This window comes from Puntigrus tetrazona, chromosome 15 (assembly GCF_018831695.1).
Source record: "Puntigrus tetrazona isolate hp1 chromosome 15, ASM1883169v1, whole genome shotgun sequence".
NCBI lineage: Eukaryota > Metazoa > Chordata > Actinopteri > Cypriniformes > Cyprinidae > Puntigrus > Puntigrus tetrazona.
Genome location: NC_056713.1, coordinates 4,295,156 through 4,317,802, shown reverse-complemented (window position 1 = coordinate 4,317,802; position 22,647 = coordinate 4,295,156). Strand labels below are relative to the sequence as shown.

Sequence of the window (22,647 nt, the reverse complement as noted above, 5' to 3'; positions counted from 1 at the left end):
GCTTGTGAATTTGACTGCTCAGCTTCGCAACTCAATCCAATACCGGGTTGCAGTGTTGCCTAGTAACGATGGCACACAACTGACCTTATCTTGTGCGGTCATAAAAATGTATGAAGTCCCCCCTATTTTCCTTCCTCGGTTCTCTATTCCCCGCTCTCCATGCACAATCACTCGCACGCAGCCAAGGGCAAAGCACACTATGCATTTTCTTATTCCCTACTACAGCACTGCTATCGTGCTTGTGTGTGTGTGTGTGTGTGTGTGTGTGTGTGTGTGCAAGCTTTGCCTGGGAGCTCCCTTGTTTCATTACAGCGTTGTTATCTGAACCAGAACACTGTCTCACAACACACACTGGGTAGGAGGGAAGCAGATCACATGGTTTAAATTTAACACTTACACACACACACACACACACACACACACACACACATGTATCTATAAGGGAGAGAGAAAGGGAAATGTCTGAAAGGGAGAGGGGCTTATAGAAGAGGCTGTACCTTTATTGGATTGGCCTTGACAGTGATAATTTCGGCAGAATCCATTCAGCCTCCGGGGGGAGGACAGACACCAGCGTTCAATAACACCTGACACTTTTTTCCCATCATCCACCACACTGATGCTACAATGCAATTCTAACTGTGTCTGTTGCAGCATTGCGCCAATTTCTTTGGAATATGATTTTACCTCTAAAGATTGAATAAATGTACAACTCTGAAACTGCAGGCAGCTTTAGGGGACACTGAAGAATATTTATTGGTGTTTGCAAAGGCAAGAATCCGTATTTCTATTGCTCACACTTAAGGCTGGGGGATTCGAACAAACGTTCAATTTGAAGTATTGAACTATTATCGTGTAACTCAGTGAATTAATTTGACATACTAAATTAAATCAAGATGATTCATTTCGTGATATCTATTTGAGAAGTTATATTCTGTATACAAGAACTGCATGTGCTTCAGCAAAAACAATAATTATTGATGAAAATACGATTTAATGTAAATTAGCTTCTTCAGTATTCTATAGTTTGAATGTATAGATTATATATTTCATTGTATTTGTTTATATTATTTTATTCTATATTATAATTCAGTTATTTTATATATTGCTTTTTTGTATGTGTTTATATATATTTATAATATTTTTTTTTGAATGGGGCTTATATCAGATGGCAATCCCAATTTAAAGCACATTTGTGAATGCTCATATTTTTCAGATTTAAGAGTAAAATGGCTCGATATGGTGATACATCGTGACAGATGTAACAACTTTTGAATGGCCGTCAGTGGAGAAAAGGTTCACAAAGTGAAAAAAAAATGATTTAACAGAATAAATTATGCATTTTTTCATTTTCATTTAAGTTGAAGTTACTAAAATAACTACCTAAAACACAATAAAACTATAGACGTTTAGAAAATGTAGAAATAAAAATAGAAAATTATTATATTACAAAAACTTGAATATTCTACAAATGAACAAAAACTGTAATATCACATCAATGGCACTGAAATAACTTAACAGTCTTTTGCAGAGTGATACTGGATTTTAAAAAGCAAAAACTAGATGCGTCTTCTAGATTTTTTTACTGTTGCTCATGATGGGCCCTGGCTTCTAACGGTATGTATTTATACTCTAAATGTATTTACACAGGCAGGGGTTAAAAGGCCACGCTAACCAGTGAAACCTTAACCCCTTGTGTCTAACACCTCATCATTCAGCCGTCCATATTTCCTGTCCTCCATCTTCTTCAAGGGTAAACCGTGTCAAGTCACGTTAAACTGAGCCAGATCAGAACTGGCCCAGAAACAGAGCAATTCTTGCTGTACGCGCCGTCAGCATACGGGGGAAACAGATTTGGGCCGCATTTAACTGTGATGCAAAAGTAACCTACAGTACGTAATATGGTGTCTAAGTGGATTTAAGTTTTAATGCCAATTCCAGCCTACCAAAACATTTCTCCTCTATGTCCTCTAGTTCTTTTTCAAAGAGCGGCGATCAACACACCTCGCAGTCATATCACAGAAGGTGTTTGTGATGCTGAGTGCAGAGCGGCTCGGGGCCCCAGGGGGCACCGCGAGGCAGCGAGGGTGGCAGCAAGACTTCACCACTCGACCTCCCGCTGTCCTGGGAACAGCTGTGGCGCAGTGTGGTGTACGAGCGTCTGTCGGGGCGCAGATGGCGGGCGAGGGTGATACCTCAGAGATGGCACGCGGGCAATGCCCCTTAAGAGAGCAAGCTGGCAGGTACAGGGACGGTGAGCTTAACCCTGCCAGCTGAGTGGGTCGTCAGGAAGAGAGCGTCGTGTGCAGCGATGCACACCGCAGCACGGACAGTTACACACCAAACACAGACTGCATGTGGAAAACCAGTGTAGGTGAAGGATAATGCCTGCAAGCAAACACGGTGGTGTTTTGGCCCTCAGTTGTTTCTGCAATAATTCATTTCTTCTCCAGGTTAAACAGCCTAAGCCTCAAAACTAGACACACCAACCGCGAGAATGGTAACGATCAACAATCATAAAAAAAATGAGCTCTTTGCATTGCAGTACGACAAATAACTAACAGAAATGATAATGCAACCAAAAAAAATGTATGAATTCAGGCTGTTGATTTTTTTATGCCAATTGAGACACTGTTGAGATATTCTCTAAAGCTCCAGGGGATTTATTTTATTTATTTATTTGGTTTATTTTACAGGATATAAATCTCTATTTGTTCTCCGTTTAATCTCTGGTGGTTGATTATGAAGACGATAGTTCAAGTTTAGGAGTCTTAACATAAGTTCTCTAAAAAGTAAATAAGCTATTGTTCTACACTTTTAAACTATAGCATATATTGTTCTGAAAATTGATGTTTCTTCTGGACTTAGTGTGGATAGCATCTGATAATCTTAAACCCTCTACTGAAACTGCAGAGAGCAGTTATTTCTCTGAAACAAATGCGAAGCGGGAAAGTTTTGCTTTCCATATTAAATGTCACTGCTGTCTAGAATAAACCACTGAGAGATTAAAAGATTTAATTTCTATTTTTGTATATGGGCAAACCTGAAATGGAGGTAAACAATCCCAATTTCATTTGAGTTCAATTAACATGGATGGTAGTGGGAATAACGGTGTCAAAATAGGTTACATTGCCTTTCACACAACAAAGGATGGAACGTGAACGTGAACGTTTAAATATTAAAACATCTTGTACAGTCTCAAGCAAGCTGGTTTGATCTACTTTGAAAAGTTCTTCAAAGTAAACTCTTTTAAGGCTAAATGTGTGAAGGTTCTCAGTAGAACGCTATTTTCTAGTGAACTGGATGTGTTGTCCTGTTGATCAGAGACTTCTTTTAAAAACATAACCAGCGAGACATGCTTTTAGCAGAAACACCACCTGATTCAATTAGGCAGTCACACAAGTAATACACGCTGGAGATATGAAGCAACATAAAACGAGCTGCAGATATTCAGATGACTGTGGTGAATTAACCAATTGGTACACGCAAAGCTTAAAGTCTGAAAAAGAAAAGAGAAAAGATAAAGAGAGAGGCTACGGAAGGCTTCAGCAGAAGCCCTTCTTTTTATACAAGGTGTGCTATATTTTTAGATTTATCTGTTTAAAAAGGTCATGACATGGATTTGTTCAAATTATTTTAATCGGGTTTATTTTAGTGCCGACGATGTGCGCATTTGAGTACATTTGAGAGACATTTTGCATTGTTCTAATAATTATGGTAGAGTTTTGGTACTTCCTCTCTCAAATGAAAGGTAATTGCTCTCTGCCTGCAACTGGAACTGAATCGCTGCATTAATAACCCACAAATTCTGCCCCATCACCCGCAAACTAACCGGTCTAGGCTGGAAATGAACTTTGTGTACAGGTCATTACCACACGCCTCCCCCTTGTTTCTCCCCCTTAATCCCAGATTGTCCGACTCCTCTTCCCTGCCTGTAATTACACAATATCCAATATCACCACGCAAGATGCCAACAGATGCACCGCGTCTAAGACAAGCATTATGGACTTAGAGATGCTTCAGTAATTCGGTCAGCGCGAGGCGTGGAGATTATTCTATTGAGGAACGTGTCCAGGTCTTAGGTCGAGTGGCAGAAATGTACAACAGGTGGTCAGTTTCAGGGTGGACACGCCACGAGAAGAGAGCATATGCCGTTAATAACCCTAATTAAATATTAGGTTTCAATATAAAATATAAAGGAGACGACTAGCTATAATTATCAAAGCTAAATAGCCTACGCTTATCATCCGTGGTCACGAGGAATGCTTTTTTAAATGAGTTTATTATTAAATACATTTTAAGTTAATTGTTTTACAGCAAGTGTTGTAATAATAGGCTACGTTGTATTGTTTTTCTAACGATTACGATAACTAAATTACAGCAGATATAAAACGCTACACAGCCCACCATCTCTGCACACAGAAGTGTTTGAAGGTGATGTGTTAAAATGGCAGTGGTTCTGTGAAAAAGATGGGTGTTGTCTTCTAAGGAGACCGGTGAATTTAGATCTGACTGGTTCTCTGTCTTGCCTCTCAAGTCTTGTTCCAATCAGGGTTCGGGCGAAGATTAGGAAGCAATGTTCCAGTAAAGGCGATTTGGACAGTAAACTGTTAGCCTGCTCACTCCGATAATCTCCCTCATTTACCGCACAGTTTGTTAGGCGGGGGCTCGACGGGGAAGCGGTAAACTACGCCCTCGTCTGGCTATCAGCGGTACTGCAAGACAATAGGGGGGATGTGAGAAGAATTACGAATACAACGGGCCTATAAACACAAAGTCAAACCGAAATTATTTAGATATCAGATTTTATTTGTGCAGCACAGTAAGCTATAGTTCACTTATGTAAGGATAGCGAAATATGAAATAATTCATGACATACCTCATTATCGAAGTAACCTGACATTATCAAGACGAATTGTTCTGGCACTCTGAGTTGTCATATTTTATTACCATTTCAAAACTATAGTGAATAAACAGTGTTAATATGATATATTGTGTGTGTGTGTATATATGTATTTGCATTTCTTTTGGAAAATGCGGTTAGTATCCGTATTGACGCTTTTTAGGTAAAATATGCTATAACGGCCAGGTTAGGTCCTTGCATGTGCATCGCAGGCTTCTCTCAGAAAACGCCGAACCGTCTTCTTAGACAGCATTTTAATCGTCACCTAGCACACAAGCTTTTAAGACACAACCCAGTATCTTTCCCTCTCCCGCGCCTCTGGCCCTCGTTAAACGCTGGAATGTTTGGATATGCTCGTCATATCCGTCATATGCTCCTTCAGGAAGTTATCAATCGAACACATTACACAGATACTTTATATCCCCGCGGCATCCGTCTGGTTCGCATACTCTCTGCCGACGATTATTCCCATAACTGATAATGAGAATGGAACTATCGGCGACAGAGCTGTGCACTTTGAAACGGAGCTGAGTGTTGTCTGTCTGGTCAACGTCAAGTTTGGCGAGATGCTGCTCTGCAAGCTTCTGCTACTTTCTCTTTCCTTCTGGACGTGTCATTCGGTGTTTAAAATACCTTTAAAAATGTTCGCGGGGAAATTTAACGCGTCTGAGCAGCTGGACCTCAGGCCTTTGAGACGGAATCAAAGCGCAGCGGAGAGTGGACTTTCACTGGCATCGGATCCAGCTGGGATAGTCGACTTTCTGGACATGATCAATAATTTAAAAGGAGACTCTGGCCGGGGATATTACATGCAAATGGTCATTGGGACTCCGGGACAAACGGTAAGTAATTTCTTCAACATTTTGATACCTCTTTTCAATCATTTTTTCTTTTGCAGTTACGCGAAGTGACATGTTTTCTAACGGAACTTTTATTCATTTTATAACCGTCTCTGTTAAACGTTACATCGGAATTTTTAATCAGGCATATTTTAAGTCGCACGAACAAAATGAACGTCCTCGCATTAAATAAACATCAAATCAGCCGTTATTTGTTTTGAAGAGGCATGGCAGGAGCACGCACACAAAAAAAGACGTATTACAACAGCACGTGTTTATTTCTACACTTTAGATATATTGTTCTGCTTGTTAGACATTAGTGAAGAATGTCTATTGTTGTTATGAACTACAACTTTAGTTACTCATCAAAAAAGACCTGTGCGAATTTGAAAAGGTGACCGTTGATGATCTCTCATGAAATTACTTTGGGACCAGTTAGAAACAAGATAAAAGAGTTACAATAATCCTGAGAAAATGTGCGATATTTTATAATTAAATCACATTCATGCATTCATAAGTGTGGCTTAAGCATCCGCATACATTAAGAACTGTTTCAACAGTTTTCATATGGTTTGCTCTTCACCGTCTTGGTTAAAACTCAGCTGATTTCTGATCAGCAGTTAAACATCAGAGCAGATGGGCACTGTCGGCTAAGGCTGATCTCAAAGCAGCATTTCAGCTTTTAAGAGCATATCAGTTCAAGAAGCATGTGATGTGAAAGTCTCTATGAGATGCCTCGGGCGCAGGATGGAGACCAAAGAGCCCTTGATCTTTGTGCTGAGGATATGTAAGAGCCAGCTCACATGGGTTCACATGACAGCGGGCCCCTCAATGAGAGCAGCTGACTCAGATTAGGGCCTGAAGCAGACGCGTGTGTCCACTTGTACAGGCTTTATGATCAGTCGGTATTGCTGTTATTCGTTTAGCTTTTTTATCAAAGTCCTGCAAAACTCCAAGATTTTAATTTGATTTTATAAAATAAAAACAAACAAAAAAAACATGAATGTGTAGATGGTGTAACAGTTGAAGTGAATCTCACACTCTATTGACTGAACTGTTCTACACAGCCCCTTTTATTTTCACAAAATGGCTAAATTCTTTCAAAATAATAAAGTTATATTTTATTGTATTATATTAATTATTTTCAGCCTACACTGTCACGTCTTGTGATTGTTGGATAACAGCAGGCAACCTTGCCTTACTTGCCTTATCTTTTCCTCTTTAACTACTAAGTTGTAGCATGAAATAAACATCGGAAGGCATGTTGAAAGAATCAGTTCAGCTTAGTTTGTAGGAGTTATGTCGGCATATCTGTACATTCAAATCAGAACAGATTTTGAAGCTGATACAAATAATGGAGATTATGATTCCTAATAGCTTGTACCAAAAATTAATTCATAAATATACTTAATCTTACACTTTGCACAGTGTATTTTACACCCTGATCTAACCAGTTCACCTTGTCTGCATTACATGATTTTAATTTGGCACACTATTTTTTAAAAATGTAGCCTAATAATTAAATCAGTGAAAATATTTTTGTACACTTTTTTTATTATTTACATTTTTGAAATAACAGAAAAGATGCCATACTTATAGATTTTAGCTTTTTATTTTATCATGTTGCCAAGTCAGTTCATTTTTTTGTTTCATTTTGTTTTCAGTTGTTGAACTCCCTAATGCTAAAAATGAAGGGTTCAACCAAAGCAAACGCCACTACATAAATTCTGTAAAAAAATTGATGCGTTAAATTTTAATTTCGAGGTAGAAGCGTTTTTAAACCCTTTCTGTAACTGTAATTGCATTCCTCTCCCTTTAGAAAATCATGCCTAGAACATAAGTGATCGTAATTCATCGCGTGCCGTGTCTCTCCGGAAATATTATAATGAAATCTGCAGTGTCATTGAACATCATGTTTATTCTCTCATCTCATCTCAATCGAATGAGTAAGGTGAACTGTGAGAGGCCAGGATCTTCCCGCATCCTCTGCGAATATGTAATTAAGGGTACTCATGTTAATTGAGGCGCTCTTTCTAAACGAGCCGCTAATTGCGGAATCTGTCGCATGTGCGGAGGCGTCGGACTGGAGTGGCTCACATCTGCTAATTGGTACAAACAGGTAGCAGATGCGTTCCCAGTGACAGAGCGCCTGCCAATTAGCTAAGCCACCTCGATAGGGGTGATTAGAGCCCGCTTCACCAGTAGAGGAGCCGTGGGAGCGCAATGAGGAGGAGTACAGGGAGAGACAAGCACAGGGAAGGGGCCAGGTTCTGTGTGCCAGGGCCCTGTTGCGGACAGACTTCATGTTTACTGGAAGTAGCCAGTAGTAGTCATGGCTGTGGCATGGCTGGATTTTTCGTACCAGACAGGAAGTGGCAGGAACATTGCCAAAGCGAAGAAAGCGTCCTTTAATGTATCCTCCAAACGTAGAGGTGGCTGTTGGTTTTATGAGCAATTCGATTGAAAACAGTAGTACAACAGCACCGATCATTTGTGATTTTTTTTTTAATTGAATAACCACAAACACTTTCTGCCTTTCCTCACCGAAGGCTGCGATTGTAGCCGTGTGGGAAACAGCGGTTGTACTTTGTGCCGTTTTTCAAAAAAATCGCACATAATAATCATCTCGACTTAAAGCCGGCAAGGAATGAGGAATTATACACAATAACTGGCGACTTATTTGGAAAGGTCTCCAGTTAAACACAATAAGAAGATTATTCTTCTTGGATTTCTTTCGCACCCTGCAAAAACAAGGACTATACTTGGAATAAACGCTATTCATTCTGTTTATGCTTGAAATAACCAGTCATTCATTTTCTGCAATAATTTACAAAGTTATTAACCACTGCTTGTTCTAACCAGTTTACTTATTAATGTGAATAACCAAGATTTGTAATGTTTAACCCCTTTAAAAAAAAAAAAAAAAAAAAAAAAAGTTGCATGCTTAGATGTGTACTTGCAGTACACTTTAAATCTTGAAAGCATATTTTTAAAAAGATAATAAAATATTAATGTAGGCCACTTAACGAATTGTACCACAAAAGGTTATTTGTGGTGAAAAAAGGTTCTTCAGATTATACAAATCTAAGAAAGAGATGGTTCTTTAAAGAACCCCTGACAGAATGGTTCTTGTGAAGAACCCAAGCCATCCTAGATGTATATGATTTTCTTCTTTCAGGCGATCACAGTCAGAGTAGTTTTTTTTTTTTTTTTTTTTTTTTTTTATTTATCCAGACTTTTTCCATGCTTGATAATGTTCATGGATAGCAGCCATTATTTTAAATCTCCGTAAATCGGATATGCTAACCTATAAAAATAACCTATTTACCTTCAGGGGATATCACATGTGCTCTGAGGCAGATTGATGGGTTTTTGTAACAAAAATATTTCTAGTTTTCAAATGATAAAAGAGTAAAATGCATGCTTGAGGTGTTTTAACTGAAAATATCTTATGTCTGTTCCATCCTTCTGTCTCAAGATGCACGCATGTAAAAAAAAAAAAAAAAGGCATTTTTATAAAAGCTACCAAAATATCTTTATTAACTAAGGCCTAGTCCTGGCCTGAGGCTAAGCCCTGTCTGTGAAACCAGGCCTTAGAGATAATGTAGGCTATTTGAAAACTTACATTACAAATGTATTGCGAATATATTCAAATATGACGTACAAAATATTTTTTAGTTTACCATCATCAGTAGACTTTGGCAGTGCTCGTCTACCCATTAATAATTCTGTAAATAATGTAATACTTTGAGTGTTATTGAAGGGAAAAAAAAGTGGCAACTAATTGCATTTAATATAAATGTAAGCCATAATAAATTACATGCATTTAAGGGTCCATTACATTTAGTACAATAAATACAATATTAGAAGTATGCTAAAATATACTTCATAAGCCTTCTCCTGTATAAATAGCTGATCATTATAAATGGTGATGTATGGATAATGTGCAAATTTTGCAAGTTACCTTTTGCATTTGCTATTACAAGAGAGCACTGGGTACTGTATATAGGATACGGCATGTGAAATGCACTTGGCTTGACCTTACACGACCTTGTAATGATGAACAAACCATGATTTCCTCTTCGAATCATTATTTAATTGCGAAGAGTTAAACCGTTACAGGTATTTCACGCAGAGAAGGATTTCGAATCTTTCTCATCTTTGCGCCCTCCCGAAAAAGAGAGACACAAACCATTACGTAATAACAACTCAAGATTTTACATAATGTTTAATTCAAACGCGGCGTCAAAATGCGTTCCTGGGTTTAAGAGTTTAAGTGTTTTTAAATGAAGCTGTTAGGATCAGTGCAGCGGAGCAGATCTGTGTGTATATTATGATGGCGTTAACGATGAGGAATGCCCATAATGGCCTCTTTGGCAACTGGGTGAGATGGCACAGCTCTGTTATCTCATTAGTTCCCCCTCGTTGAACCAGCGCTCCAACAACATTATTCCAACTGCCGTGACCGCCTCGCAAGCGCCTGGCAAACAGAAACATATGTGCGGAGAGGCTAAATTGGAGGGCTCTGTGCCAGCAGGGTTTGATGGTACTTAGGTAGTTGACATCTAGGTATAAAAATGGCATAAATAAACAACAACAATACCGTGTAGTTGTTTGCACATACTTTTGGGGCGCTCTGAACATTTCAGAGGTTTTCTTTTATGACTTTTAAATCACATGAGCCAATATATCACCGTGGAACACAGACATAACAAATTTTTAAATGGAGAAATCGCATGCTTTTATTCACCAAATGACCTCATTTTAAATTTGATGCCTCAAAAAAGTCGGCATGGGGGGCAACAAAGGGCTGAAAAAGCAAGAAATTTTGTAAAGATTCAGCTGGGAGAATATCCAGCAACTAATTAAACCGTTATATCAATATTTGCAGAGGAAAATTGTCAGTAATTCCAAGGATTTTATGAGACGCTTACATACAAAAAAAGTGGCTTTAATAAGTGCATGTTTTATTTCCAAATAATTGAACATGCATGACCAAAACTACATTTTTAATTTTTAAATTATTAACACATTTTTAATCCGTGGATTTGGTTATTTCAGACATTTCTGTAAGAATTTTTAATGCTTCAATTTTTAATGCTACAACATAAAATGACATTCTAGAGATCTAGAGAGCATCTTGGGAAGGGCCTTTTTTGTTCCAGCATGACAATACCTCTGTGCACATGAGTCTGGAAGGACCTGACTGGCCTGCAAAAAAGCATTGACCTGATCCCCATTTAATACATTCAGGATCATTTGTAATGGGACCAAATCACAGAATATTTAAATATCTAGTGAAAGACCTTTCCAGAAGACTTTTATATGTAAACACATGTAGATAACTCCACACACTGCTAACGTATGTATTTATTGTAGCTAGAGTAATCAGCAGCATGAGCTCTGAAACCATTTCCAGCATAAAAATTACCCACAATTCACAGCTATGTTCATATATAGGATAATGACGTTGTTTTCTGTCTTTGCAGTTGAACATCCTGGTTGATACTGGAAGCAGCAACTTTGCTGTAGCTGCAGCAGCACATCCCTACATCACACACTACTATAATAGAGCACTGTAAGATCACATCCCTACATCACACACTGCTTCTTTTAGTTTACTTTTTTCTGAGTGATGTTTGGTTTGTAAGTTCAGCACTGCATTAGTGATGAATCAATGTCATGATGATTTGCTCAGTTCCAGTACATATCAGAGCTCCGGCAGGGGAGTTGCAGTAAAATACACACAGGGAGAATGGGAGGGGGAACTGGGAACTGACCGCATCACCATTCCTCAAGGGCCCAGTGGTACAATCACTATCAACATCGCTGCGATCCTCACCTCAGAAGGCTTCTTTCTGCCTGGAATCAACTGGCAGGGAATTCTTGGACTTGCTTATCCTCTGTTGGCTCGGGTAAGTGACATGCTATATGGGTGTGTTATTGAGAAAAGGTGTGTTGCGCTCCTGTTTGATTTAGCTCAGGTATAGTTGACACGTGTTACATTTTGGTGTCACAAAGGTGTGGCTTAGATCCTCTAACAGCAGCGCTGTTATCTGCAAATGCCATGTCTAAGAGCATAATAGCTTTACTATGGTAAATGATTAGTGCCTTGGCACGTTTCTAATACGAAAGTATAAAACTTGTTCCTTGTCTTTTCTTCAACTTATTTGTCAATTATTAATAAATACATACTCAATATTGATTTGTATGACGTTTAGGCATTGGTGTTATATTATTACGTATTTATAAATTGGCTTCAATTTCCCTAAGATGAATTTTGTATTTTCTTCTTTCAGCCTGACCCGTCAGTGGAACCCTTCTTCAACTCAGTTGTGAGTCAGACTGGCATTCCAGATGTGTTTTCTCTCCAGATGTGTGGCGCAGGAGTCTCTGCCAGCACTATAGCTGACCCAGCGGGTGGCAGCCTGGTGTGTACTAAACATTTAGTTTAAAATTCGCAAATAAATTAGCATTTGTATTAATATTTATTCATTTAGTCCAAAAAGCATTTTATTTGAAATCCAGGAAACTTCTGTGGCACTTTTAGTTTGTTTACATGGTGTTTAGGTAGAGGTTTATTAGAAATGGATTATTACTATAGAGGGGCTACACGGTATTAGACTGAATAAATGTATTCAGTCAGTGATGAAACAGACTCTTTGAACAGAGAACAGAGACACAATACTGAAACAATGTTGAATTTTTAATCAATAACTGGTTCTTCCTAGAACATGATACACAGACACATTCACACACACACACACACACACAGTGCTAGATTACTTACATACTGAAGCCAACTAGTTAGTAATGTAATTCATGACATTATACATTTTAGGTAACATAATCAGAGTACTTAAGTAACCTTTGTTTTAATTCGTTATAATAATAATATAATCTTGTACCACGATTAAAAAATATACAAGGAGAAAGAAAATGTATTCCATTTTAACTTCATGAACATTACATTACATAAAGATTTTTTTTTTTTTAAACAGTTTTTTTTTTTACTTTGATCAAAACAGGGATTTTGTGAAAGATTTGAGTCTGCTGTAGGTAGCGCTCAGGCTTCCAGCTTTTATAAATCAGATCACTTAACACCTCTTAAGGACAGATGAGATTGGGTTTCTCAGCACTACTCAAGAAACATAATAGCTCGGCGCGTCTCTGCGTCTCACACCTCCGCTGCCTCCTATAGGACGGTGCGTCTCGTTAGTGAGAAGCTAATTAAGCTAAAGAGAGCCCCCTGCTGCTGGCGCATTCTGTTAGCAATACGGGAGCGCTGGAAGAAGAGGCGGCCACGTGTCCTGCAGAGAGGAGCAGATGGGAAGCACGGTGGGGAGGGGTGTGTCCTGTGTCCACCGCTGAACAACGTCCAAAGCATTTTGGAAATATTTGACTAGCCTCTTAATTGGATGCTATTTGCAGAAGTCAGAAGCTCCAGAAAGTCAATTTTATTTATTTATTTATTATTATTATTATTATTGTTACTAATTTAATTTTTTTGCTTGATATTCTTATACATGGGCTACAAGAAAATAGATGAGCCATCCTGAGCCATTGTATATAAAAAAACCCTGTTAATTATTCAATTAATAAAAAGAATAAAAAAATACATAGATATTTGTTTATTTTCTATAAACCCTTTTCACAAAACTGTGATAATGCGTTTAATGGTCATCAAAAATAAAGTTTTTTATATTTATCTTTTTGAAAAAGAAATAATGTATATTTATAACACAATTTTTTTTGTATTATATTAACTTTGTATCAAATTACAAAAAAATTGTCTATACTAATGTGAGATTTATAGAAGGGGTGGTACATTTAATATCGTTCTCTCTTCTAACTGTTGTTATCAGTCTCTCTTATTTTATTTCCTTTTATTGAAAGTCATGAAAACACTATCATAGAGTTTTTCTCCTGCTATTTGAGCAAATGGTAATGCAAAAATATATATTTATGGTACTTTCGCACTCACTGCTCTTCAAGTTAACCTATTCCACTGCAGAGAAATCTGGAAATGTGGTTCATTAGGATGACAGCAATAAATCACAAAATCATAAGTAAACAGAAAAGTTTAAAGTTTAATTTTGAGATTTTGGTAGACTTCCAAAACTTGTTTCAGACTAGTGGACATTTCTAAATATCAATAATCCCCTCAGTGAAGAAAAAATGTCTTTTAAATATAAAAAATGTCATTTAAATTAAAAAAAATTATCCAATGTTTAAATGTCTGTTTTCTAAATATATGCAGACATGCATATTTTAAATATTACCTCATAATAATACCTAATTTGCATAACATTTCAGAAAACTTGTAATATAAAACAATTGTCTTAATGTACTGTTACTAATCGAAAGGAAACTATTAGTTACAATTTTAAACCCTGTTAACTTGTACTGTATTGTCTTAATTCAATTATTTATATTGGTTACATGCTTTGATGCCTTAGTTTTATGTTTCAGATCATGGGAGGAGTTGAGCCCACCTTGTACCGGGGTTCAATTTGGTACACACCAGTCCTAGAAGAATGGTACTATCAAGTGGAAGTCTTAAAGCTTGAAGTTGGAGCCCAAAATTTAAACCTAGACTGCAAAGAGGTACATGACACAGCCCAGCTTGTGCATTTATTCTGAATAAAGCCAATTTAAACATAGAATTTAGTCCATGCTTTTAGATAGTGATGGAGTTAAAACACAATGCTTATTTGACCTTGTCAGGACAATAAAGAGTTGTGACTGGAATTGCTCCAAGGGTGAGCTAAAATTGTTCCTTTAAAGGCTGCCAGTGGAGTAATTGCAGCATTCAAAAAGATATACGGCAGGGAATATAACTACTAAGAATGCAGCGATCTTGTTTATTAAATCCTGAGAGGAGCAGAGCAGGTATTGCTTTTTGTTTGAAGGAGGCCTTGACTGATCTTTTTCTCCCTTTGGTCATTTTGTTCAGTACAACTCGGATAAAGCCATTGTAGATAGTGGGACGACTTTACTGCGACTTCCTGGAAACGTGTTCAGCGCTGTGGTGGAGGCCATTATGCAAACATCACTGGTATGACCTTCCATTCTGATAAACGACTAGCGTCACATATGCAATTTTGTGCATGTTTGAGGGCCTCAGTCTTCAAAATGACCCTTTAGTTACAAGTGATTGTGTGGAACCCTGTTCTCTCGTGCTCTGCCAGATTGAGGATTTCTCAGCGGGATTTTTTGATGGCACCAAGCTTGCATGTTGGATGAGAGGCGAATCACCATGGAGGCTTTTCCCGAAAATCTCAATCTACCTCAGGGCAACGAACACCAGCCAGTCCTTTCGCATCACCATTCTTCCACAGGTTAGGATTAAAGGCTTAAGTATAATTCAGGTTTTATGTATATACACGAGTCGTATATTTCTAGAATAATATGCACGTTCTGATTTTTGTAACCTTACTCGGTAAACAAAGGTCACACATTCACAGTGAATTTGTTTTTGAAATAATCAGTTTAAACTTGCTTTTCAATGTGGCTTTTGATGTGATGTTACACAATTGCTTTAAAATGATCAGAAACCAGGATTGTACATACTTGCTCTTTCCTTGACACCAAATGTTGTCCCCACAGCTCTACGTCCAGCCAGTCACCGACATTGACGGCACATTGGACTGTTTCCGTTTCGGAATCTCCCCTTCAGCAAACGGCTTGGTCATTGGAGCCACTGTGATGGAGGGCTTCTACGTCATCTTTGACCGTGCCAAAAAGAGGGTGGGCTTTGCCGTTAGCACTTGTGCAGGTACGTGGCAGATATATATTTTTTTAATCTGATAAAAAAAAGTTTACCACTGCACAACAGTGTATACATCGTTACACCATGGTCTGTATGAATACTTGATTCTGATTGGCTGGCAGGTATGCATTATACTGTTTTAATGCACAGGTAGTTTCAAGTCAGTTTAATGACCGTTCTATTTATTATTTATTATAATATACTTATAACCAGTGGCGGATAAATGACAAAAATCAAGTACTTCATTAAAAGTACAGCAAATAATCAAAACAGGAATACTACACTCACTAACTTAAAGACATTAATGAAATGTTGAACAATATACTAAAATGTCATAATTTAAGTGTGCAAATATGTGTAAAAATGTGCTTATATGGTAGTAAATTTTTAATTTTTTTTTTAAATGCTATGTCACATGGAACAAAATAGATAACATAATGACTAAGAAAGTAGAAATACTTGATAAATGTGCCTAAATACATAATAATACTTTGTTTCTGTCCACCACTGCTTAATTACTTCCTGAGATCCTAACTTACCTGATGGTCAAAGTAAATATCTCTTCTGTCTTTTCAACAGAAAATGACGGTGTGCCATTTGCAGAGATCGCCGGGCCATTTCTAGCTGAGGGCGTAGCGTCAGACTGCACCAGTGGCATGCCTTTCAGGGAACCGGTGATGTGGGTGATTGCTTACGCTCTGATGGGCATATGCGCCTTGGTTTTGATCGTACTCGTCATCCTGCTCATACTGCCTTGCCGACGGCACAGAGACGGTGAGATTACAGACGAATCTTCGCTGGTGCGGCATCGCATCAAGTGACGTCAGGCAGCAACCGAAGACGAGGAGGCACCAACTCAGCAAAACAGGTCTGAACTCAGAGAAGGTAACGGGGGGAACACACTACACTGAGCTCCCGAGAGAGATTACATTCATTCCTGTTTTGTCTGGGTAGAAGATGCTGGGATTTGGACTTGTGGACATTTATGATTGACTGAACTTTTCAAAGAAAAGGATAAAACTACTGAAGGATGAAGGAATTATGAATATACACGTTAGAGTAAAAAAAAAAAATCATAAATAAAAGTGCCAAAATATATGACTATTAATATGACATTGGAGTAAATGTTGATGCTCCAGTGTTTCTCCAAAGTATGCTGCTCTTTTTATTTTTAGTCTTCAATATAATTGAGTTAATAAAACTACTGGAAATCAGCAATGGTCTCTCAGGGGCCAAATGAGGTTTAGGGTTCGATAAGTAAGTTTATTTAAAAGTAAGTTTATGTACTGTTATTATCTAAGGTTTCTTGTTAGATGTCCCTTTTAGCAGTGCATTAAAAGGAAAAATTAAGCCAAAAATGAATTTTGGTATTATTCCCTATGCTGTTCCAAACCTGTTGACAGAGCATGATGCTGCTCTTGCTTTATAGAGTAAGAAGCAATGGGAAAAAGCAATGGTAAGGGATGCTGTTGAGGTCAGATATAAAATATATATATATATATGCTATTGTATGGCTTCAAAAATTTTTAAAATAGTATAGCACACAAGTTATATGGTCTGTGCTGATGATCTTTTTCATAAAGCAGTTTTCTGCTGTGAACTGTATGTAGGAATTTTTGCAGAAAATCAACGCACAATAAAATAAAACTAATTTCACCTTTTACCGGGCAAAGTTCCTTGCTCCTTTAAATTAAAGTTCACTCGAAATGTCCGTATGCCACAATTTATTGGGTCTCACGCGCTAAACATGCTTACGGGCGAATCTGTGCTTGAAATCCGTATACAAACAAACTGATTCACCAAAAAAATATACGATTTCTTTGAATAGCAATACAGACATATGTGTACAGTTGGCTAATGGGAGGTCTGTCTCTAAATCTTTTTTTATTGTGTTTAAAATTTAACAGTCACCCGTGTAGATCTTGTATATTTTTGCAGCATCAGTAAGTCCTAAATACTCACAGCACCATATGCATTTGACAGTAGCAAGTTCATGTACTCGCTTGCAGCAGCATAGTCTACAACTAAAGCAATAACCAACAGCAGCTGTGTAGCATATCCATTCTGCCAAGACGTTAACATTGTCATATGCATTACCATGCTAAAATCTTCAGAGAGTTAAACTGGTTTTGAGGACTGCGTACTTGACATTGTTTAAGGATCTGCAATGGCGTGTCTGTAAAGAAGGGTATGTGTTTAGTGAAAGGCAGTAAAAAAAATAAAATAAAATCAGCCACTCATCTTGAAAAGAGGGTATGAACAAATTTGTGTGCATATGCATGTGGTGTGAATTAAATAGAATGTTTCATGAGAAGTTCAAATTGCGCATATAAATATGAATAAGCTACGCAATCATTAGTGGAAGAGACCTATTGTTTTTCTGCAACATGTTTGGTTTTTTTTTTTTTAGATGTGCTTGTGTGATTGGTACAACAGTATCATTCATACAACATTAGATCAGATCATCATAATGATACGATTAAAAAAAAAAATTAAGGACGTGCCCTTTTGCATAATATTGACCTTTTATTAAACATCACATTATATTTAACCTTAGATAAGACTTGACCCCTAAGATTTGAAAGAGATCTGATCTGAAATCAAATCATTTTCCTTGAATTTCTCATTTCTCTGATGTGCGTTTTTAAGGAAGATGGGAGAAGAGAATCTTTATCCAAAACCTCTGCACATTTGCAATTTGTATTTGTATTTCCAGGTATGCACCTCTGACCTGTTTTTGTGCTTTTATGATTTATCTGTGTAATTGATTTTGGACTGATCTTTTATTTCTCAAGTCATGAATTTACACGTGTATCCCTAACTGGTGAATAAACTGTCAAACTTGATTTGTTCTGGAACCGTGGTTGAATTATTCCTATTAGATTCTAAGGCTTTTCAGTATTTCAAAATATAAAATATTTCTAAACCCCAGATTAATGCAAACTTGGGTTGTCTTGTTTAATGCTTCACACTGTTAACCGTTAATCCTGGGTATTAAAATGTACACTACACTTTACACTACATTTCTATATCCCGAATGAACATTCTTTTTCCATACTTAATATGATTCCGTATTTATAGATAAAGCATATGACCATTACAAACAGCTTACGAACAGATTCTAAACACCCATAATTGAGAAGTGACCACTTCGTCTTCAAATTTCTTTCATGACTTTTTTTCTCATCTTTCACGTTTCTTCTTACAGACTTAGCAAGCTGTTGGAGGTTAACCGACAGCTTATAAACAGACTGGCTGGTTTGTGCAGCCAGTGCGATGTTGCAAATATTAAATAATGTTCTTGCATTACAAGAGAAGTGTAAATATGATATGAACATGTACTCTTGTCTGAAATCAGCCTTGAATACATCAAGAGGGAATGTCTCAACTGCGCACACATATGCAGGCAGACTCGAGTCTTTTTGTGAGTTATGTGAGCCTCTCTGCTGCTGTTTTAAGTAGGTTTGCCTCATGAAGCCACTAATGAACCTAAAGCAGCTCTAATCATCCTGCAGCTCAACTCCAGTCCTTTCACTGACTCGTTCGCTCTTGATAACTTCATTAACCGCACCGACACATTGATTAATGAAGCAGAGATTGTACAGTATGTGGCTAACAGTCTCATGGGATACTGTAGTAGGCAGATGTGTACAGTAGAGACGGTATGCTGCTATCAGGAGTAAAAATGTGCTTATATTCAGGCATACAGCAACCTCTACAAATCTCGAAACAAAGCAAAGTTTTAGACAGTATCAGCATGAATCATTATTTTTGTCACGAATGCATTAAATCGACTTGAACATATACAGGTGCTGGTCATATAATTAGAATATCATTAAAAAGTTGATTTCACCAATTCCTTTGAAAAAGGGAAACTTGTATATTGTATTCATTCATCACACGCAGACCGATATATTTAAAATGTTCTAATCAACTAATGAAAACCCCAAATTCAGTATTTGAGAAAATTTGAGTATTACTTAAGACCAATACAAAGAAAGGATTTTTAGAAATCCTGGCCAACCGAAAAGTATGAACATGAAAAGTATGAGCATGTACGGCACTCAATATTTAGTTGAGGCTCCTTTTGCCTGAATTACTGCAGCGATGCATGGAGTCGAACAGTCTGTGGCACTGCTCAGGTGTTATGAGAGCCCAGGTTGCTCTGATAGTGGCCTTCAGCTCTTCTGCATTGTTGGGTCTGGCATATCGCATCTTCCTCTTCACAATACGTTAATGTCAGTCGAGACTGCTGGCCAAATAAGAACAGGGATACCATGGTCCGTAAACCAGGTACTGGTAGCTTTGGCACTGTGTGTCGGTGCCAAGTCCTGTTGGAAAATGAAACCTGCATCTCCAAAAAAGTTGGTCATCAGCAGGAACCATGAAGTGCTCTAAAACTTCCTGGTATACGGCTGCGTTGACCTTGGACCTAGGAAAACACAGTGAACCAACACCCCTAACCATCACTGACTGTGGAAACTTTAAGCAACGTCGATTCTGTGCCTCTCCTCTCTTCCTCCAGACTCTGATTTCCAAAAGAAATGCAAACTTTACTTTCATCAGAGAACATAACTTTGGACCACTCAGCAGCAGTCCAGTCCCTTAGCCCAGGCGAGACGCTTCTGACGCTGTCTGTTGTTCAAAAGTGGCTTGACACAAGGAATGTGACAGCTGAAACCCATGTCTTGCATACGTTTGTACGTAGTGGTTCTTGAAGCACTGACTCCAGCTGTAGTCCACTCTTTGTGGATCTCCCTCACATTTTTGAATGGGTTTTGTTTCACAATCCTCTCCAGGGTGAGGGTATCCCTATTTCTTGTACACATTTTGTCAACCACATCTTTTCCTTCCCTTCGCCTCTCTATTAATGTGCTTGGACACAGAGCTCTGTAAAGAGCCATCATCTTTTGCAATGACCTTTTGTGTCTTGCCCTCCTTGTGCAAGGTGTCATTGGTCTTCTTTTGGACATCAGTCAAGTCAGCAGTCTTGCCCATGATTGTGTAGCCTACAGAACTAGACTGAGAGATGTTCTGAGTTAATTAGCTGATTAGAGTCTGGCACCAGGTGTCTTCAATATTAAACCTTTTCACAATATTCAAATTTTATGATACTGAATTTAGGGTTTTCATTAATTGTCAGTTATAATCATCAAATGAAAAGAAAAACATTTGAACGTTTCACTTTTTGAATGGAATTAGTGAAATAAATCAACTTTCTGATGATACTCTAATTATATGACCAATACCTGTATGTTTTTTTTTTTTTTTTTTTGTTAGTGTAAAAGTTCATTAGGTTTTGCATACATTTTATATGAGAGCAACAACCAAGCACTGTATTTTTGTATTTAAAATTAATGTAGTCAATTCTTAAAGACCACTTAGCGTCTAATCGTGTCCACTTTTTGATTTCATATATGAAATGCTACAAAAACAAACAAAAAAAACACTAACATCAGAATAACTTTCATGTTTTATTTGTCACAGCTTGTGAAAGAAGAAAAGCTAGTCCTTAATCACTGAGCTGGTATAAATATTGTCAATACGAAAAAAATTGATTAAAAAACGAATCCTTTCTTCAGAATTGACCTTATGTAACTTTAAACCCGATTCAGTGTTAAAGACTGCAGGTTTAATACCAAAGCAACTAACATCCTATTCCTATGCTAACGTTATTCAATAAACAGAAAACACTTTAAACAGCAGCATATTGTTCATGCATGTGGTCTCCTTATCTTTTTACTACAGCATTTTAAAATATTTTTTTATCTTAAAGTGAAGTGTTTAGTTTTATTGTAAAATAAGAGATAAATAGATGCATGAATTACCTTTTAATATAATTCTTTTCTTCTTTATATACCAATAGTTTTACATGGAATAACATGTACATTTGATTATATCATAAACACGTTTTTCTAATATGTTCTATGAAAGGGGTGTACTGAAATTTTAATTCCCGTTTAGTTTTGTACGACAGTCCAGTATTCAGTCATTTGCTGTAGACATATTTATGCGTTTTAATGAAATGTAATTTCACCAAATGTTAAAAACACAAAAGTTAAAATGTTGGACAAAATGAAGACTTAAACGGTTTAAACGTGATTTATTGTGCATCAAATATGCCATGAAAACCACATTTACAGTATAAGCAATAAAGTGGACCATACCAATTGAACCAAAAAATGATCACTTTTTTCAAGTGACCTTTTTTATACAAACAATTCAAAGCTTGTGGTGTTTTTCAGCATTTTTGTTGCAGAATCATTATCATTCAATTTTTTTATTTTTTTTTTTTTTTTTTTTACAAAACATCACCGAAACGGTTCTACAGACTGTTCAGGTGTTCGCCATAAGTGTTAAGCTATAGTGATCATTGCTAAGTACTAAATATATTTCATTCAATTATGGACTATTAGTGCAACAAGTATTAAAGATGGACATTCATACCAGTCGTAAGAGAGTTGCACTGCACTTGCTATTTGTTACAATTCTATCGTCAAATTTACATTTATCTTCTTCGGCGTGCGATTGCTTTATCAAGTGGAAAAGTGCTACATCCAGACAGAAAAGTGTGTCAGACCCAGGCCTGCCAGCCAGGGAAGAGGCGGCTGAGGTTTTTGGGGTCCATTGCCTGCTGAATGAGGAGGTTTACCTGGCCGCCCACGCTGAGCACCGCCCCCTCCTCAACGCCCTTCAGCTTCTCCTGCAGCCTGAGTAGCACACGCTCCGCCACTTTATTAAAGCTCTGGCTGTCACTGCAGAAACGCACAACACATCAGCGCATAAGAGAAGTCACGTCTATGCTGTGAAGCAGTCTTTGCTCCTTTAAATAAATCTGTATTGCAGAAAGCATGTAAATAAACGATGTTATGGCCTTGCAATAGGGAAATGGTAAATATGTGTATGTAAGCTTAATGCATAATCAAGCCTTTCTTCAAATTAGTGTGTGTGTATTGCATGCTTTTTCTCTTACTGACTCTTCACTGCCATACAAAGGCAAAGTACTGTAACCGCATCTGTACTTTTTAAATGTAAAATGGTTTTTAACTTATTTATTGAGCTTGAATTTTCACCTTGGCTCTAAGTCCTTCTGAATCAGATCTTTCTGTCACAATCATTTTAGCACATTTACAAGA

The 22,647-nt window shown here is 37.5% G+C and overlaps 2 protein-coding genes across 3 annotated transcripts in view; one reads left to right on the top strand and one right to left on the bottom strand.

The window, feature by feature from the left end:
* Nucleotides 1-5,227: 5,227 nt before the first annotated feature.
* bace2 (beta-secretase 2) lies at nucleotides 5,228-18,357 on the top strand. Its single transcript, XM_043258825.1, has 9 exons — nucleotides 5,228-5,742; nucleotides 11,229-11,317; nucleotides 11,438-11,654; nucleotides 12,039-12,170; nucleotides 14,212-14,346; nucleotides 14,696-14,797; nucleotides 14,931-15,080; nucleotides 15,349-15,517; nucleotides 16,091-18,357. The coding sequence occupies exons 1-9, from the start codon at nucleotides 5,251-5,253 to the stop codon at nucleotides 16,330-16,332; spliced, it is 1,728 nt and encodes a 575-aa protein (XP_043114760.1). The 5' UTR covers nucleotides 5,228-5,250; the 3' UTR covers nucleotides 16,333-18,357.
* A 3,237-nt stretch (nucleotides 18,358-21,594) lies between these two features.
* atm (ATM serine/threonine kinase) overlaps nucleotides 21,595-22,647 on the bottom strand; it is a 45,357-nt gene continuing 44,304 nt past the window's right edge. For both annotated transcript variants that reach the window (XM_043259308.1, XM_043259307.1), the window contains exon 62: nucleotides 21,595-22,266. In XM_043259308.1, the coding sequence (XP_043115243.1) occupies nucleotides 22,086-22,266 (181 nt within the window). In that variant the 3' untranslated portion in view covers nucleotides 21,595-22,085. The remainder of the gene's footprint in view (nucleotides 22,267-22,647) is intronic.

Bases quoted from the DNA above. Each gene is read 5' to 3' on its own strand.
- bace2 (XM_043258825.1), top strand. From the start codon at position 5,251: ATGCTCGTCATATCCGTCATATGCTCCTTCAGGAAGTTATCAATCGAA. The intron at 5,743-11,228 runs GTAAGTAATTTC...CTGTCTTTGCAG, and splicing joins TTGGGACTCCGGGACAAACG to TTGAACATCCTGGTTGATAC. The intron at 14,347-14,695 runs GTACATGACACA...CATTTTGTTCAG, and splicing joins TAAACCTAGACTGCAAAGAG to TACAACTCGGATAAAGCCAT.